The sequence below is a fragment of the Bidens hawaiensis genome, unplaced genomic scaffold, assembly GCF_021521415.1.
Source record: "Bidens hawaiensis isolate Kalapana, Puna unplaced genomic scaffold, B.hawaiensis_p1.1 tig00021044_1, whole genome shotgun sequence".
Classification (NCBI taxonomy): Eukaryota; Viridiplantae; Streptophyta; class Magnoliopsida; order Asterales; family Asteraceae; genus Bidens; species Bidens hawaiensis.
The window spans coordinates 137,994-158,384 of NW_027493259.1; the positions used below are offsets into that span (position 1 = coordinate 137,994).

At 39.9% G+C, this 20,391-nt stretch overlaps 1 protein-coding gene across 1 annotated transcript; it reads right to left on the bottom strand.

Annotated features, from left to right (window-relative positions):
* Nucleotides 1–99: 99 nt before the first annotated feature.
* Nucleotides 100–2,281, bottom strand: LOC143562627 (squamosa promoter-binding protein 1-like). The gene is made up of 2 exons (XM_077050376.1): nt 1,857–2,281; nt 100–460 (listed from the first exon to the last, which is right to left on the bottom strand). Exons 1-2 carry the CDS (start codon nt 2,120–2,122, stop codon nt 352–354), a joined length of 375 nt encoding a protein of 124 aa, XP_076906491.1. The 5' UTR covers nt 2,123–2,281; the 3' UTR covers nt 100–351.
* Between the last annotated feature and the right edge of the window lie 18,110 nt (nt 2,282–20,391).

The following is a 20,391-nucleotide window of genomic DNA, read 5'->3' on the forward strand; positions in this document are numbered from 1 at the left end:
CCGGTTCGACCATTTTGAAGTTCTAAACCGTGAACCGAACCGTAGCAGTTTGAAACCTGCTGAACCGGCTGATTTGCTTGATATCAACAGTTTGGTTGGTTAACCACTCAAAGAATGTGATTTAGGTTGGTGTGTTTTCAAGATAACATCATAGGACAATACATAAACAGAAGTAAGGTGTTTTTACTTTATTAGCAAGCAAACAGCAATGCTATTATTAAGTAAAGTGTGGGCCATGAACCGAAATAGATAGATATGATACTTAGGGACTGACAGAAGAGAGGGAGCCTGTCTACTACATATATATGTCTTATTTGGTGACAGTAATGTCCTTCCTTGTATTATCATCCATCATCCAGAAGTTTCTCCATACGATGTTTTACGCCTGCGTTCATTATGTCCAGCTAAGCGCCTGCGACAACTTCTTTTCGCATCATCGAATTCTGCTATGTCGTGAAACCTGCACCATGCGACAACATAGTATTACACTACTAGGTTAGAAACTCATGTATTACACGAGTTGAATAAAAATACTAAATAAAGAAAGTTTTTTTTTAATTGTAAGTGATACATTTATATCTTATTAAAGGCTAAAAATAGACATAAGAGAAGCAGGAAAGCCAGGAAAGAATAGGTTAACCTCATAATTGTGACAAGTGACATTATTTATTATGTATAGATATAAAGCTTCTTTCACACATGTTTATTTTTCAATCATTTATTCTTTGTTCATTATAGGTGAGTGTGGGGTGGGTATCGGGCCAATATAGAGACACTTTGTCCAGTTTTTATCTATGGATGTAAGGGAGCTAAATCGAGCTAGAGCTTTAGCGCTTGTTTAACTTAAGGGTGCTTGCTTGGGCCTGAATGGGATCGTTCAGAGCTTAGATATGAATCAGTCAGATTTAATAGTGTTTTGTTGAGTTAAACACAACCTCCGAATGGTTTAGTTCAGTTCAGCTTTTATTCGGTCATACACAAGTTGAACCTGAATGAGAAAAACAACGTTCCCTTTACCCTCTTCCCTCTCAACCCTCAAACCTAACAATCGCCGCTCCCTCCCTCCCAAATCACGACGGCTACGTTGCTGCTACCCAATCGACTGCTACACCCTCTTATTCGCTCAGATACAACGTTCCCTTTTTGAGTCCTATGTCTAATTGTCTATAGTTTTCAAGCTCGAGCACAACTTCTTTGTTATGTTATTTGATTATTGATATATAATTATAGTTTGTTATAGTTGGTTCAAAAGATGCGAAGCATAAAGCCAGGAGGCACAAGGCATTTTTTTTATAAAAATATTAATAAATTAGTTTAAACTCTTGGACAATATTCTAACTAGTCTAAATGTTACGGACTAAAACCATTTCAAGGTATGAGACTTGTCCCACATCGGTTATATGGGCAACTGATGTGGAGTTTATAAGCCAAATGGGTTCCCTCACCTATCAGACTAGTCTTTTGGGTTGAGTTCTTTTGTTTGGCTTGTAACATTAAACACTACTAATAATATTAAAATAAATATAAAAGAATCTCTCTTTAAAACACTAATAATTTATTAGTTTATAGTATTTAACTTATTAATTTAAACACAAAAGACAATATTAATGTAGAATATATTTATGCTAATGGTGTAAATAGTTATATGTGAAGACAATTATGTGACACTGACATCACAAACTTATGGAAGTATCATGGTCACTAGAGTTCATATTTAAACACAAGTTATTTTCGGCTTTGAGTAAGTCGATCTTTAGTAGTTTGTAAACGACTCAACTTTTTTACCACTTACGGTTGTAAATAAAACGATTAAGGAAATTGTATGTAATTAGTACAAGGAATTTAGTTTAGTTCACCTGCTGCATTGTTGGCAGAAACGTTGTTGGCGTCCGGTCATAACAACGATTGGAGCCTTGGCATGAAACTCACAAACTTTGTGTCTACGATGATAGGTTTTGGCCCGACTCATGTCACTTGTGCAGTTTTCCACTTGGCAAAACCCACCACTACTACTACCGGAACTCTTTTTTCCCATTATACCCTTCTTCCTACCGCCATCGTCATCATGATCGTCATCCTCCGTCCATTCTTCCATCATCTCACTTATAAACTTATCATCCATACCCTCAATACCCTTCTACGCAATACACTCTTTAGTCTTCATATATAAATACAAAACGAGATTATTATTCCACAAAATGGAATTTTATTATTGAACTAGAGAATGTGGTCCTTGATGTGAAATAATATAATACATTTTTCTTTTTTAGCAAATAGGATATTACATGCTTGTAAACTCCAACACCTGTATCCTATATTTGTAATATTCGACTATCTCAAGTGATGTAATGTAATTACGTCACTCTGCCACTATATTTCTTCTTTTGAACACTACATTTGGAGGTCATATGTGCTCTCCATTCTTATTAACCATTATGGGTTTTTTGGGTATGAGTTAATAGAATGAATAGGAGAATGTAATGAATTATTACCATATTATTGAAATATTTGGTTATCATGTGAGAATTAATTGAATTATTATTTTGTGAAGTTTGGTAGCCAGAAAAAACGAAATAAAATAAAAATGGTTAGGAATGACGATGGTGGTGGGCAACAAGCAGTAATGATAGTCGATAGTGGTGGGAGGCGGTGGAGATGATTGGTTGGTGGCGGTGGCTGGTGGCAGCGATGGTGAAGGTGGGTGGCAGCCGTGGTGGCAGGTAGGCAGCGGACAGTAATGGTGGTGGTGGGGGCAGTGGTGGTGAATGGTACTGGTGGGGGGGGGGGGAGGGTGGTGGCAGTGATAGGTTGCGAGCGATGGTGGCGATGGTTGGTGGTGGTGGTTGATTGGTGATGGAGGTGGGTGGGTGGCAGTGGTGGTGGTGAGAGGGCTGCGATGGCGGTGGTTGTGGGAAGATGGTGAAGGTGATAAGTGTGAAAAAGGGATATAATGGAAAAAGAAAAAAAATTGGATGAAATGAATTTGGTGTGTTTTAAGGGGTAATGAATAGACATGGTAATAGACGATTCCATTTCATTGACTAACCAAAAACATTTTTTTTTTTCATTTCATCAGAATGTTCATTTCATTCTGCCCCTCATTCGTGCATGCCAAAGGCTATCTAGGAGTAGAAACAATTATATTGGCTATAATGACAAGGCAAATTAAATTTTGATTCAACTTAGTAACGGACCCATGATTTTTTCCAATTAGATATGTTTTTTTCAGTGTTTATATTTTTCACAACCAAATATTAGAATTTTTCGGGTTGGTTGCTGTTCGGATCGAACCAGAAACATAATAAACTTCAATATCATAATAAATGACTCAAACTTTCTTTTCAATGATCCTTGTATAATTTATCTTAAAATTCCAAAAAAAAAAAGTTCTTTGCAAGACTTTAACCTATGACCTATTGTAACACCCCGACCGAAGGCGGATTATACATCGGGGCGCCACGTATTGTTTCATTACTCGTGACACTATTGGGTGTCAATATTTAATAAATACATTTTCATTGCGCGAGCGCAGAACATGAATCATAAATTAACATAAATCATATCATAACTTAAAATATTCAAATAACATAATATGTCTTGTTACATTTTAATCTAGGTCCAAACAAAAAGAAAACATCCTACGCGTCCAAGAGATTCCCAAAAGCTGCTACAGCAAACCTGAACATGTGTTAAAATAAAACGTCAACACTTGCGTGTCGGTGAGAAATCAAGTGTAATACATATAAATAGATAACAATATCTGCGCGCATCATGTGTATAACTGGTGTTCAACAAGGGTGTAATCAGATTGTGATCAAGCCTTAGATCATAGCTCATAGTTCAATCCGTGCTCCCAATTGAGCACAAAAACAAGAAAACTGTGCAAGTGTAAACAAAAGAGAAATCATAAACGATAGTTCTCCCGTGTTCATCTAATGGATCCATGAAAACTGCGGAATAGGCCGACAAGACGGTTAATGATCCACACATACAAATAAACAGCCAAGTCTACGTCCATAACACATGGGGTTTTGCGCGACAAAAGTTCATAAACAAGTTTAAGACTCAAGTTTGTACGAACACATGAACATCCCAAAACATTAAAAATAAAAAGGGATTAGGTACGAGATTACTCACCTGAAAAAGGTATGTTGAAAGATAATGCAAGAAACAAGCACAAGTTAACCTATAAATAAAAGTTTATTGGTTTTATGTCTTGAATATATGTTAGCATAGTAATATGTATCTTTAACAAATTATTATATATTATATATTACCGGAAATCTGGGCAGGACAAGGGAAAAGACGAAGGCAGAGAGAGCAGGCGGCTGAGGAACAACGGCAGAGGGCAAAGGGAGAGAGGTTTGGGGAGAGTTTAAGTGTTTGTGTGTGTAGTGTTAAATAACAAGAAGATAGTATTATATATAGGGAAACCCTAGGGAACACAATCCCTAGAAAAGGGGAAAAGATCTTCTCAAATCAGCCAAAAGATATTAAAAGGCAAAAGATTCCAAAAGCAAAAGATACCAAAAGATATGGCAGCCGGGGAACAGGAAAAAGGGCTGACAGGTTACAGAATAAAGCATGGGAGGAGTCAGGTAAAGATACTGGTCAAGGCATGCAAAAGAAGATTTCAAAAGATTATGTCAGTCACTTTTTCTGTCAACCAATAGGGTTGGTGTGCGTGCTGCGCCGAAAGTGGCTTTTCGGACAGATGTTGGAACTGACCTAAAGAGCTCAAAAGATAAAATAAGATCTCAAAAGAATACAGGCTGACCTAAACAAAAGAAAAGACTTAGTGCGAGAAGGCTCGAGCGCACGCGCGAGGGCGAAGGCAGACAGAGAACAATCCACAGCGCGCCGCGGGAAGAACTAAAATCCTTAACGCGTCGCGGGAAGAACTACCATTCTTAGCGCGCTGCGAGAAGAACTACAATTCTTAGCGCGTCGCGGGAAGAACTACCATTCTTAGCGCGCTGCGAGAAGAACTACAATTCTTAGCGCGTCGCGGGAAGAACTACCGTTCTTAGCGCGCTGCGAAAAGAACTACAATTCTTAGCGCGCTGCGAGGACAGTTCGCCTCGCGTATCGCAGGAACAACTGGTCTTCACGCAGGCTTCCTTGTAAGGAGTCTGGCGCGTGGAGCTGCGCAGACATCCTTAGGCGGGAAGAACCAAAGGACAAGCAAAGAGTTAAGAGAAAAAGGGAGTTCAAGGCGTAAGGGTTAAGCAGAGGGGCGGGACGGCGACAAAAAGAGAAAAGGAGGCGGGACGGCGACAAGAGAGAGGAAGAGGCGGGATGGCGACAAGAGAGAAAAGAAAGGGAAATTATTATTATTAGTAAGTAATATAAAAATATATATATATATAAAATTTACAAAGATTAATAAACAAATTATAAATCATAAAAAGAAAGAATCGGATTCGAAAACGGGTACCTGGGTCGGGTCGGATCGGGCAGATGTCACAGTCTCCCCTACTTTAAGAAATTTCGTCCCGAAATTTATCTCGAAGTAGGTTGCGCAGAGAAAAGGTGCGGGTACTTGATCTTCATCTGATCTTCCCTTTCCCAAGTGAACTCGGCTCCGCGCTTGGACTGCCAACGAACTTTAACAATAGGGATGCGACTGCGCTTGGTTTGCTTTACCTCGCGATCCATAATCTCAACAGGCTTCTCAACGAAATGCATAGACTCATCAACTTGAACTTCATCAAGTGGTATGTGAAGGTTCTCGTCAGCTAAACATTTTTTGAGATTGGATACATGGAAAGTTGGATGCACATTGCTGAGCGCGGGCGGCAGGTCTAGCTTGTAGGCAACTTTTCCCACCCTCGCAAGAATCTTGAATGGACCAACATAACGAGGTGCAAGCTTACCTTTCTTCCCAAAGCGGACAACACCCTTCCAGGGCGACACCTTTGAGGAGAACAAGATCACCAACTAGAAATTCTAGAGGCTTCCGCCTGCGATCTGCGTAACTCTTCTGTCGGCTTCTGGCAGTCAGCAGATGATCACGGATCTTGGCGATTTTATCGGTTGTCTCTTGAACTAGTTCGGGTCCTGTGATTTGAACTTCACCCACTTCGTTCCAACAAATCGTGTGAACGGCACTTTCGACCGTAAAGTGCTTCAAATGGGGCCATACCGATACTGGAATGATAGCTGTTATTATAAGAGAACTCGATCAGAGGTAGGTGCGAATCCCAATTACCTCCAAAATCAAGAACACAAGATCGAAGCATATCCTCAAGGGTTTGAATGGTTCGCTCAGACTATCCGTCAGTCTGAGGATGATATGCAGTACTCATGTCCAAACGAGTTCCTAACGCAGATTGGAGAGATTTCCAAAAGCGAGATATAAAACGGCCATCGCGATCGGATATGATGCTCAAAGGAGTACAATGACGGCAGACAATTTCCTTGACATAAAGATGCGCAAGTTGTTCAACACGGTAGGTTTCACGAATGGGCAGAAAGTGAGCAGACTTGGTCAATCGATCCACTATTACCCAAATGCTATCATGTTTGCTTGCGGTCAAGGGTAACTTGGTGATAAAGTCCATTGCTATACTATCCCATTTCCACATAGGAATTTCAGGTTGTTCGAGCAAACCAGATGGGCGTTGATGTTCAGCTTTTACCTTAGAACAAGTTAGGCATTTAGCTACGAACACAGCAATATCCTTTTTCATACCAGGCCACCAATAAGAAAGGCGCAAATCTTTGTACATTTTGTCAGCACCAGGATGAACGGAATACCGAGATTTGTGCGCTTCACTCAGTATGACAGAGCGAAGATTCTCATCATTGGGGATCCAGATGCGATTGAGATAACAGAGAATTCCACTCAGATTAGGGACAAAATGCGCTTCCGCGCCACACGCTAACTCGGCGCGAAGGTTGCCATTGCTAATGGATGCGCGCTGCGCGTCGCGAATGCGCGATTCAAGATCGCTTTGGATCGGCGCGAAGCGAAGCTGCAGGCGCGGCAAGATACAGTTAAGCTGGCTGGGTTTACGGCTGAGCGCATCGGCTACCACATTAGCCTTTCCAGGGTGATACCGGATCTCACAATCGTAATCGCTGATGAGTTCGTTCCATCGGCGTTGTCTCATGTTAAGTTCCTTTTGATCAAAAATATGCTGAAGGCTTTTATGGTCGGTGTAAATGATGCACTTAGTCCCATAGAGGTAGTGTCTCCAGATTTTTAAGGCAAATACAACTGCACCAAGTTCGAGGTCATGAGTCGTATAATTCTTTTCATGAATTTTGAGTTGCCTTGACGCGTAAGCGATAACCTTGCCTCGTTGCATAAGTACACAACTGAGACCTTGGTTGGAGGCATCACAATAAACGACAAAGTCGTCAGTTCCCTCAGGTAACGCTAGAACAGGAGCTTCGCACAACAATTGCTTGAGCGTTCGAAAGGCTTCTTCTTGCTTCGAGCCCCAAATATACGGTTTGCCTTTGTGCGTTAAAGCTGTTAAAGGCAAAGCGATCTTTGAGAAGTTCGAAATAAATCGCCTGGTAGTAACCAGCTAAGCCCAAAAAGGAACGGATTTCGGTAGGAGTGGATGGCGTAATCCAGTTCTTGATTGCTTCAATCTTGGATGGGTCGACATGAATACCCATCTTGTTTACAACATGACCAAGAAACTGTACTTCATCCGACCAGAACTCACACTTGGAGAGTTTGGCAAAGAGTTGCTCGGTTCGAAGCTTTTGCAACACCAACCGAAGATGTTGCTCATGCTCGGCCTTGGTTTTGGAATAAACCAGAACGTCATCGATAAACACAATCACGAATTTATCCAAGAAAGGCCTACACACCCGGTTCATTAGATCCATGAAGACAGCGGGTGCGTTGGTTAAACCGAAGGACATGACCAAGAATTCAAAATGGCCATAGCGGGTTCGAAAAGCAGTCTTGGGAATATCCTCTTCGCGGATACGCAACTGGTGATAGCCCGAACGGAGATCGATCTTGGAGAAACAAGAGGCACCTTAGAGTTGGTCAAAGAGGTCGTCAATACGCGGTAAGGGATACCGGTTCTTAATGGTGAGCTTGTTCAGCTCGCGGTAATCGATACACATGCGAAACGAACCGTCTTTCTTTTTAACGAACAACACCGGAGCACCCCAGGGCGAAGAGCTAGGGCGAATGAATCCTTTATCGGTCAACTCTTGAAGTTGACTTGCTAATTCTTGCATTTCAGCGGGTGCAAGTCGATAAGGAGATTTGGCTACGGGGGAAGCACCAGGGACAAGATCAACACGAAACTCGACTTCCCGAGCGGGAGGTAAACCAGAAAGATCATCGGGAAAGACATCAGGAAAGTCACGCACGATGGGGATTTCAGAAAGTTTCTTCTTTCCTTCATCGGGTTTGACCACATGGGCTAAGAAAGCGACACATTTCTTCCGCAAAAGTCTTCGGGCTTCAGAGCATGACATAAGTTTAAGACCGTTAGATGGTTTCTCGCCGTAGATGTGCAGATCACCATTTCCTCGAGGAATGCGAATCATCTTTTTGGCGCAAATAACTTCGGCGCGATTTTGCGAGAGCCAGTCCATACCGATAATAACATCAAAGCTTCCAAGCGGCATAGGAATGAGGTCGATTAGGAAATCATGTTCGTTAAGGTTAAGCGTGCAATCTTTGATTACGGAGTTTATTAAAATAGTTTCACCATTAGCCAATTCAACTGAAAAGTTTTTGCTTAAGTTTACTCGCGGTCGCGCGAGTTTCTGCTCAAATGCGCGAGAAATAAAACTTCTATCGGCGCCAGTATCAAAAAGTACAGATGCATATTGTCCGTTAAGTAAAAATGTACCATTAACCACGTCATTATTCGCGTGCGCTTGGTGCGCAGTTAAATTAAAAGCTCGGCCGCGCCTCACTTGGTTCGAAATTTGGTTAACTGGGTTCGCTTGCGTAATCTGAACTTGTAGTCTCGGGCACGCGTTCCGGAAATGACTGGGATCACCGCAGTTATAGCACGACCTGGGTCGTGGATTAGGGTATGTTGGTTGTGGGTTTAGCGGGTAAGTTGGTGGTGTTTGCGCGATTGGGTTGGCGGGAAGGATTCTACAGTTCTCAGCAGTGTGACCAGTACGGCCACATCGGTTACAAAGTCGACACGGGACTTGAGGTGGGTGGTGAAGTCTACAGGTTGGGCAAAAGGGTTGGTTTCCTGTGTAAGGTTTCTTAGTTGACGGGGTAGGGAGTGCGGGATTGGTTAGGGCATAGTTATGGACTACAGGGGGTGTTGGGTAAGTTGACAGTGGGTTTGGAGCGTGTACTAGGGGTTGGTAGGCGGGTTGCTGGACAATGGGCGGGTTGGTAAGCGCATAGGCTTTGCGCTTGCGCTTGAGGTTGTTACGGTTTGAGGGTTCTGGCTTGGTTTCTGTTGGTTCTGGGACAGTCTTGGTGAGTTTGGTCTTTTCGGCTCCCCGCAGGAACAGGGTTCCTGCTCTGACATGGTTGTCGCTGAGCACAGCGGCCAACTCGATGGCGTCAGAGAGGGTTAGTGGGTTCCTGGCCCATACAGAATCTTGGATTTCCATGGGGAGACCCCCAAGGAACTTCTCGATGGCTCGGCGGGAAGGGGTAACTAGGTGTGGGACAAGCAAACTAAGTTCGTGGAAGCGCGTCGCGTACTCGCGCGCTTCGCCACTGTACTGCTTCAAGTTCCAAAATTCCTCCTCAAGGCGCTTTATTTCGTTGGGAGGGCAGATGTCTCTAGTCAACAGTTCCTTGAATTCCTCCCATAGCATGTTAGAAGCAGCCTCTGCGCCACGCGCATGAGCTACTCCGTTCCACCAAGTAAGCGCCCTTGATTCTAGGACACTTGAGGCGTATAAGGTTCGTCGGTCTGGAGGGCATTGGGTATGGAGGAAGGTGTTCTCAATTTTCTCGAGTCACTGGAGCATTACGGTGGCTCCTTCAAGTCCGGTGAATTTCGGAGGGTTACCCGCATTGAAGGATTTAATATTGTATCCAGAGGGGTTGGGATTAGTTTGGTTTAAGGCTTAGGCTATCGCGGCGGCCATTTCCTGGGAACGTTGCTGCCTACGTCTGCGCGCTGCTTCTCTCCTCTGAAATCGGCGAGATAGCGGAGGCATTCTATAAAAGTTTTAATTTTTGTTAATATCTTGGTATGGGAAATCGTTTTAGCGCAAAGTATATCGTCGTAAAGCTTGTTTCGCGGGGTTAGATGCTATCAAATTTTGAAGTAAAATATGAATTTAAATGCAAACTTAATACAGGTAAAGAATTCGAATTGAAAATCGACAATTCATGCATCACCATGACTTTCCGAATTCTCAATTTAAAATATCGAGTAAACGAGCATTGAAGGTTGACAATTCATGTATCACCATGACTTTTCAAATCTTCAATTTAAAATATCGAGTAAATAAATATTGGAGATTGACAATTCATGTATCACCATGACTTTTCAAATCTTCAATTTAAAACATAAAGTTAATGGTAATTGAAAATCAACTATTCATGTACCACCATGACTTCTCGGATTTTCAATCTCCACGACAAACGAATATGTAAGTAAAGAAACAAAATTGAAATTTAATAAAAATCGAAAGATCGCGAATAAAACATGAAATCAAGCGCTGCGTATGCGCCAGCATATTTTATAATTATCGAGTAAATAACAATTAGCGCGCAAACATGAGATATTTCTCATGCGCGAGAGGGACTCTTAGGTATTCTAGGTCGTTACGTCTAACCACCTATCCTAAAGTCACGGAGCTCTGATACCAATCTGTAACACCCCGACCGAAGGCGGATTATACATCGGGGCGCCACGTATTGTTTCATTACTCGCGACACTATTGGGTGTCAATATTTAATAAATACATTTTCATTGCGCGAGCGCAGATCATGAATCATAAATTAACATAAATCATATCATAACTTAAAATATTCAAATAACATAATATGTCTTGTTACATTTTAATCTAGGTCCAAACAAAAAGAAAACATCCTACGCGTCCAAGACATTCCCAAAAGCTGCTACAGCAAACCTGAACATGTGTTAAAATAAAACGTCAACACTTGCGTGTCGGTGAGAAATCAAGTGTAATACATATAAATAGATAACAATATCTGCGCGCATCATGTGTATAACTGGTGTTCAACAAGGGTGTAATCAGATTGTGATCAAGCCTTAGATCATAGCTCATAGTTCAATCCGTGCTCCCAATTGAGCACAAAAACAAGAAAACTGTGCAAGTGTAAACAAAAGAGAAATCATAAACGATAGTTCTCCCGTGTTCATCTAATGGATCCATGAAAACTGCGGAATAGGCCGACAAGACGGTTAATGATCCACACATACAAATAAACAGCCAAGTCTACGTCCATAACACATGGGGTTTTGCGCGACAAAAGTTCATAAACAAGTTTAAGACTCAAGTTTGTACGAACACATGAACATCCCAAAACATTAAAAATAAAAAGGGATTAGGTACGAGATTACTCACCTGAAAAAGGTATGTTGAAAGATAATGCAAGAAACAAGCACAAGTTAACCTATAAATAAAAGTTTATTGGTTTTATGTCTTGAATATATGTTAGCATAGTAATATGTATCTTTAACAAATTATTATATATTATATATTACCGGAAATCTGGGCAGGACAAGGGAAAAGACGAAGGCAGAGAGAGCAGGCGGCTGAGGAACAACGGCAGAGGGCAAAGGGAGAGAGGTTTGGGGAGAGTTTAAGTGTTTGTGTGTGTAGTGTTAAATAACAAGAAGATAGTATTATATATAGGGAAACCCTAGGGAACACAATCCCTAGAAAAGGGGAAAAGATCTTCTCAAATCAGCCAAAAGATATTAAAAGGCAAAAGATTCCAAAAGCAAAAGATACCAAAAGATATGGCAGCCGGGGAACAGGAAAAAGGGCTGACAGGTTACAGAATAAAGCATGGGAGGAGTCAGGTAAAGATACTGGTCAAGGCATGCAAAAGAAGATTTCAAAAGATTATGTCAGTCACTTTTTCTGTCAACCAATAGGGTTGGTGTGCGTGCTGCGCCGAAAGTGGCTTTTCGGACAGATGTTGGAACTGACCTAAAGAGCTCAAAAGATAAAATAAGATCTCAAAAGAATACAGGCTGACCTAAACAAAAGAAAAGACTTAGTGCGAGAAGGCTCGAGCGCACGCGCGAGGGCCAAGGCAGACAGAGAACAATCCACAGCGCGCCGCGGGAAGAACTAAAATCCTTAGCGCGTCGCGGGAAGAACTACCATTCTTAGCGCGCTGCGAGAAGAACTACAATTCTTAGCGCGTCGCGGGAAGAACTACCATTCTTAGCGCGCTGCGAGAAGAACTACAATTCTTAGCGCGTCGCGGGAAGAACTACCGTTCTTAGCGCGCTGCGAAAAGAACTACAATTCTTAGCGCGCTGCGAGGACAGTTCGCCTCGCGTATCGCAGGAACAACTGGTCTTCACGCAGGCTTCCTTGTAAGGAGTCTGGCGCGTGGAGCTGCGCAGACATCCTTAGGCGGGAAGAACCAAAGGACAAGCAAAGAGTTAAGAGAAAAAGGGAGTTCAAGGCGTAAGGGTTAAGCAGAGGGGCGGGACGGCGACAAAAAGAGAAAAGGAGGCGGGACGGCGACAAGAGAGAGGAAGAGGCGGGATGGCGACAAGAGAGAAAAGAAAGGGAAATTATTATTATTAGTAAGTAATATAAAAATATATATATATATAAAATTTACAAAGATTAATAAACAAATTATAAATCATAACAAGAAAGAATCGGATTCGAAAACGGGTACCTGGGTCGGGTCGGGTCGGATCGGGCAGATGTCACACCTATTAGTTGGTAGATTATAGACTTACCATTACACTAAGCTTAATCTTGATACTAAGAATTTCGTCTTTTTATGTTATTATTTATATTTTCTCATATATTGTTGTAGTTGTTGAAAATATTAATTACGTAAAATTTTGAATGCTATTAGAGAAAACATAAAATTTTAAATAGTAAGAAAATTAATCTCAGAGGTACTTTATAACAAAAAAAACAAGTATAACCAAAAGTCCAAACCTATAGATATGCCCGATATCCCACTAGTTATTACCTGACAAACACCCAACAGGTATGAGAATTTAAATGTGAAAGTGGTAGTCCTTTTCTAGAGGACGATTCCTATAAATTATCAATGGTGAAAGTTATGATTCTATGTAGTTTTCCTTGTGGGAATGTATTGCATGACCACCTTTTTAGAATACCTTTGAAGCAGGACCGTATAGTTTGTAGGGAGCCAAATTAGCAATTTGTCATATTAATTTAATCAACGACTGAGATTTTTTCTCTCATATCTACCTATACTAATAAAATAAAATAATTCTGACACATGACATTCTGAGACTAACTCTCACTATAAAATTCCCGTCAAAATCACTTCTCTTCTGTTTATGGAAAAGAAAAAAAAATTTGGTTCTAAATATAGTATTGATTATAAATATATTCTACATAACGTATTAATTGGGCAATCTTCATTGATTGAATTATTAATGCCATAAATTATATTCTAAACATACTTAATATAAAAAAATTATTAATATAATAATTACATATCTAAATATATTTTCTTTAAAATTGAAATGCATATATAAAAGAGTTTATATTTAAAAAGTACATTAACATTCAATTTTTTGAGACATCTACGTATTAAAGAAAACTATAATAAACTCTTTTAATTTTTTTTACAAATATTTAGTCTTAAAAATCATAGACAAATTTTCCATTATTTATATTTATTATAAGACTATTGTGATAGTTGAACAATAGTGTGTTTATAAAGATAACATGAAAGTTGTTCAAAAAAAATTTGTTGTCTTTTTTGTCAATGGCCGGGTATGGAATGTATAACATTTTTGTGAAAAATTTTAGCTACATCTTTCACATCGAAAAACCTCATTATTTTAAATGTTGTTTCCAATGTCATTGCTTCATTATTGTATACCGATGGTAGAACAATTCATTTTCGTTTAAAATTCAAATATATTTGATGATATAAAACGACTATATTTGTAATACATTTTTTTACATAATATAAAGAGACTTAATTATCTTTTTTTTATTTATATTAAATTATTTATTGTAATTTATACATTAATTTATCCCGTATAATACACGAGTTTCTAAAGCTATTATATGTATATCAGTATATGTATCTTCCATCCTATAAATCGCAACCATTCCTTCCTTTCATACATTCCGATAAGGCAATAACTACTAAAGGCCTAAAAGTTTACAAATTTTGTTCTTAAAAAGCAAATTCCATATCTAAGTATAGCCATCTACAAACCTTTTTTTTCCCACATTGGCTTATATTCCCCTTGTTTAGTCTAGTTAGTCATCTATCAATTATTCAATTATCACGTGGCCAATTAGCACATGACATATTATTCTGGTCCATACAAGGCTTTATTTCACCTTTTTTGTTCATGGGGAATTTGGTTTTGGAAAAGGAGATGAGATGAGCTTTGCTTGCTAACATTAGGAACCGAGCAATCCCATCATGCATCAACTACTTGTGCTTGTTGAAAAACACGTCGATGGTGTTCAAGAATCTTTTAATTAACCATTATAACTTGCTACCGAAAATCTTACAACTATCAGGCTCATGCAAATCGTAGTTTGTGTTGGACATGTGAGTTAGAAAATAAAAAGAAAAAGAATATTATTATAATTAGAGTGGATCAGCTCATCATCATTTCCTTTTTATGAAGATTGTGACAAGCTTACATATCGGTCATTAAGGACCGTTAGAGATCATTCTAGAATATTTCCCAACTTCTATTGTGATTGTATTTCCTTTCTTAGCTCATAGTCTTCTCTATTTATGTAATATTGTTTTCTCTGTAACATTACAACAATACAAGCAAATATACATTTTTCAAATTTCAATCTTCAACATGGTATCAGAGCAGATACGATCTTAGGATAAACCTGCTCATCCTCTACCATTTTTTTTCTCAAGCTATTCAATCTCACATAGCCACCATGCCCGATAATGATGATCTTGCATTACAGATCACCAATATTCTCAAAAATAGTATGAACAACCAAAACCAAACCCAGAAACAAAATTTGTCTGATAGCTTGAAAATCAGCCTCATGCTTAACAGTCAAAACTACGCCCTGTGGGCTCGAATGATTCGAGTAGCAATCGGGGGAAAGTCAAAAGCTCTTTTGAGTCACCTTTCCGGAAATCCGGCACCACCAGACCCAACTAATGAAAAATATGAACAATGGGAACAAGATGATTTAATCGTGTTCTCATGGTTAATTAAGAATATCGAACCCGCTCTCGCAAGTAACCTAACCGAGTTTCCCACAGCCAAAACATTATGGGACGCTTTGGTTGTTACTTACAGTAGCGGGAAAAACAAGTTGCAAACTTTCGATCTCCATGTCAAGGCGAACGGGATAAAACAAAATGGCTCACCACTTGAAGATTTTTGGATCACTATGCAAGGGATTTGGGGGGAAATTGAAAGAAGAGATCCAAACCCCATGACCTGTTCTATTGACATAGCTACCTACCTACAACAAAATCCGGTCAGAACAAAAGCTTTTTCAGTTCCTAAACGCCCTTGACCAACAATATGACACTATAAAAAGAGAGATACTCCGGTGGGACCCGTTACCCTCGGCGGAGGGTGCCTACGCCGCCGTTCGGAAAGAATTGGCACATCAGGGTATACATGGAACTACCACCGACAACTCACTCATTCAAAACGGTGTGGCGGCTGGATTAGCTGCCAACGGGTCACACGAATCCGGAGGTCTAGGGTTTCTGTCGAAAGGGCGAATTGGTCAGAAAAACTCTAACAATATTTCATCATCCCGGCTTCAAACGAAATTAAAATGCAACCATTGTGGTATGATGAAACATACCAAGGACCAATGCTTCAAACTTGTCGGCTATCCAGAGTGGTGGAACGACAGTCATAAAAAGGGGAATAAAGACGGGGGTAATGGTGCCGCGACCGTCGGAGTTGATGATACAAGTAACAACAGCAACCAGACGAAAAATGGTGGTGGCGAACAACCTAGGAGCTCCGGCTTAGGTGGAATCGCATTCGCCGGTGATGAAAATGAGGGCCTGAATCACGATGGAGGTAACGGGTTTGAGATTATATCCTCAAACCCTTCCCTTTTTAATTTAAAATTCTTTGATCCTGATGTTATAAAACTGTTAAATACACCCACTGAACGACATGATATTTATGATAATGGACAAAAAGTTTTTAATAACTCTAAAACTAATTCTTTAAATGCCCCACCAACTATTCAAAATTCTTTTGTGTACAACAGTAACCAAAATGAAGATATTTTCAAATAAAAAATTAATAAAGTGACACCACAAACTCATGGACAAGCAAATATGGCAACACAAAATGGTAAGTTAAATAAATCTTGGATATTCGATTGTGGTGCTACCAATACTATGACGTTTGATTTATCTGACATAGTCTCAAAAATTAAACCTAGAATCGACCACATCAAAACCGCTAACGGGGGAATAGTTCCAGTAAAGGCGGGGGGAATTATTGAAATATCCCTAACTTTAAAACTCTCAAACTGTTTGTATGTTCCATCTTTATCACATAAATTATTATCTATTAGTCATGTGACAAAGGAATTAAATTGTACCGTCTTAATGCATCCCACATTTTGTATCCTACAGGAATTCAGGACAGGAGCGATCATTAGGCGTGACACTGAACGCCAAGGATTGTATTATGTGGAAGAGGTGACTCAACATGGTACTGTGATGCTAGCTCATGGAACTATTAATAGAGAGGCTTGGTTATGGCATAGAAGATTGGGACATCCTTCCAACGGTTATTTACATCTTTTATTTCCTAAATTATTTCCTTCAAATAAACCATTAAATTGTGAGACTTGTGTTTTAGCTAAAAGTCATAAACATACTTTTAAACTAAACAACACAAGAGTTAAATTACCTTTTGCACTTATCCATTCGGATGTATGGGGACCGGTAAAAGTTACCGGAGGACAACACTTTCATTTTTTCGTACTCTTTGTTGATGATTGTACTCGTATGACATGGATTTATTTTCTAAAACATAAACATGAAGTTTTTAATAAATTTACTATGGTTTATGCCATGATACAAACACAATTAAAAACCAATATCCAAATTCTTCGATCCGATAATGGTGGGGAGTTTGTAAACGATTCAATGAAACAATTTTGTCAAACAAAAGGAATAATTCACCAAACGTCTTGCTCCCACACTCCCGAACAAAACGGCATTGTCGAACGAAAAAATCGCATTCTCTTAGAAATAACCCGAGCGCTCCTGATTGAATCTCAAGTACCTAAGTCTTTTTGGCCCGAAGCTCTTGCTACTGCCGCGTATCTTATCAATCGTCTACCAACAAAAGCCCTTGACCTTAAAACTCCTATCCAAGCTCTTTCTGAATTTACAAAACTACCACCCACCCTTACATTACAACCACGAATATTCGGGTGCTCTGTCTTTGTACACATACCCAAAATTAACCGAACCAAACTCGACCCATGTGCTGAAAAATGCGTATTTGTAGGCTATGGTGTAAATAAAAAAGGGTATCGTTGTCATTGTTACAGTCCAAAACACCGTCATATGTACACTACCATGAACTGTGACTTCCTTGAAGCTGAACTATTCTATACCTCCCAACAAAGTGGCCAGGGGGAGAACGACCACGACACACTTAGTTGGTTAAAATGGGTTCCAAAATGGGCTTCATCCTCCGAGGAGGTCAATCACAGTACCCAAGATGAGTCACCAAATTCACAATCACAACAATCTGGACCAACAATCAGTGTTTCAGACCCAGATCCTCCCGACCTGATGTTCGAGGTAAATAATTCTCAAGCATCTGAAAATATAACTGATAAAGAGACTCATGAAACTCATGAGAACCTAAATACTGATATATCTAACAAGAATGAGACAGAAGAATACATAGTGCAGAAAATACAAAAAGAACCGGTACAAGAAGAAACTGCTAAGAGGTATGTTCTACCACCAAGAGCTAACAGGGGTATTCCAGCAAAACGATACTCTCCAGAAAAACAATCCAAATCTTCTAGGTACCCCATAGCGAACATAGCCGGAGGGAACTTGTCCAAAGAAGCAAAGGCTTTTAATGCATCCCTTTACACCGAAAAAATCCCAACATTTATAGAACAAGCCCTAGAATCAAAGAATTGGAAAGATGCAATTGATACAGAAATGAAGGCTTTAATAAAAAAACAGTACGTGGGAAAAATGTGATATTCCTCCCGGAAAGAAACCAGTGAGATGTCGCTGGGTTTTTACTATTAAATACAAACCAGATGGGTCTGTTGAAAGATATAAAACACGATTAGTGGATAAAGGATATACCCAGACATACGGGATCGATGTAAGGCCCCGAACCCGGTGACCCTACTTTAGCGTCGGATTTACTCATAAACACAGTCCTTCAAATCAGAGTTTATTAAAACTTTTCGCGGAATATAAAACATCAATCATTTGTTACAAAACATTAAATCTTTTCTTTGATACCATAACACAAAACTTTATATTTAAAACATCTTTACTTCTTTCTTCAGATGCCAGCCGTTCAATCCATGCTCCTCATGCTAACTCTATAATCAGCTCACCTGCGTGCATACTAAAAGTCAGCTACGCTGAGTGTAACACCCCGACCAAAGGCGGATTATACATCGGGGCGCCACATATTGTTTCATCACTCGTGACACTATTGGGTGTCAATATTTAATAAATATATTCATTCGCGCACGCGCAACGCAAGATAACATAAATCAACATAAATCAATATATTATAAGGCAAAATATTCGAACAACAATAACTTGTCTTGATACATTTTAATCTAAGTCCAAAAGTAAAAACGTCCTACGTGTCCACAAGCTCCAAATGTAGCTACAGCAAACCTGAACATGTGTTAAAATAAAACGTCAAACACTTGCGTGTTGGTGAGAAATCAAGTTTAATAGATAATAGATAACAATAATCACTGCGCGCAACACGTGTATGTCTGGTGTTTAACAAGGGTGTAATCAGATTGTGATCAAGCCTAAATAGATCATAGTTCATAGTTCAATCCGTGCTCCCAAATGAGCACAAAAACAAGAAAACATCTGTGCAAGTGTAAACAAAGAAAACCGTAAACGATAGGTCTCCCGTGTTCATCTAATGGATCAATGAAAACTTCGGAATAGGCCGAACAAAGCGGTTAATGATACACACATACAAATAAACAGCCAAGTAAACGTCCTCAACACATGGGATACTGCGCGACTAAAGTTCATAAACAAGTTTAAGACTCTAAGTTTGTATGAACACATGAACATCCCAAAACATTAAAAATAAAAAGGGATTAGGTACGAGATTACTCACTTGATAAACGGTGCGGTTTAAGATAAAGCAAGAATCAACTTTAAACAAGCACAAGTTAACCTATAAATAAGATTATTGTTTAATGATTTGTTTTAAGTCTTGATTATAAGTTAGCATAATTAATAAGTAAATTATTATATATAATATATATTACCGGAAAAGCAGGGCAGAACAGGGAGGAAGACGAAGGCAGAGAGAGGAGGCGACAGAGGACAACGGCAGAGAGCAAAGGAAGAGAAAGATAATAAGTATTTGTGTGTGTAGTGATAAACTATTAAGAAAACAATACTATTTATAGGGAAACCCTAGAAAACATAATCCCATGAAAAGGGGAAAAGATCTCCAAAAAGCAAAAGATATCAAAAGATATGGCAGCTGCAGGGGACAAGGGAAAGCTGGCAGGTAACAGTAAAAGCATGGGCGGTTCAGATAAAGGTACTGGTCAAGCATGGAAAAGCAGATCTCAAAAGATAATGTCAGTCACTTTTCCTGCCAAACAATGGGGTTGGTGCGCATGCTGCGCCAAAAGTGGCTTTTCAGACATAAGACAGGTTAGGTCAACATCACAAAAGATAAGATATCAAAAGCAAACAAGCAAGTTAAAACAGAAGAAAGGACACAAGACAGCGCGAGAAAGCTGCGCGCGCGAGAGGCTGCGCACACGAGAAGATTGAGCGCGCGAGGGCGAAGGCAGACAGAACAAACCTTAGCGCGCGCCGCGGGAAGAACTACAAATTCACAGCGCGTCGCGGGAGGATCTACAATTCTTAGCGCGCCGCGCGAAGAACTATAGTTCTTAGCGCGCCGCGGGAAGAACTACAGTCCCTAGCGCGTAACGCAGGAACAGTCAATCTTCACGCAGGCTTCCTTGTAAGGAGTCTAGCGCGTGGAGCTGCGCAGACAACCTTAGGCGGGAAGAAACAAAGGT

Coding starts and splice junctions, on each gene's coding strand:
- LOC143562627 (XM_077050376.1), bottom strand. CDS start 2,122: ATGGATGATAAGTTTATAAGTGAGATGATGGAAGAATGGACGGAGGAT. Junction 461..1,856: donor TTCTGCCAACAATGCAGCAG/GTGAACTAAACT, acceptor CGCATGGTGCAG/GTTTCACGACATAGCAGAAT.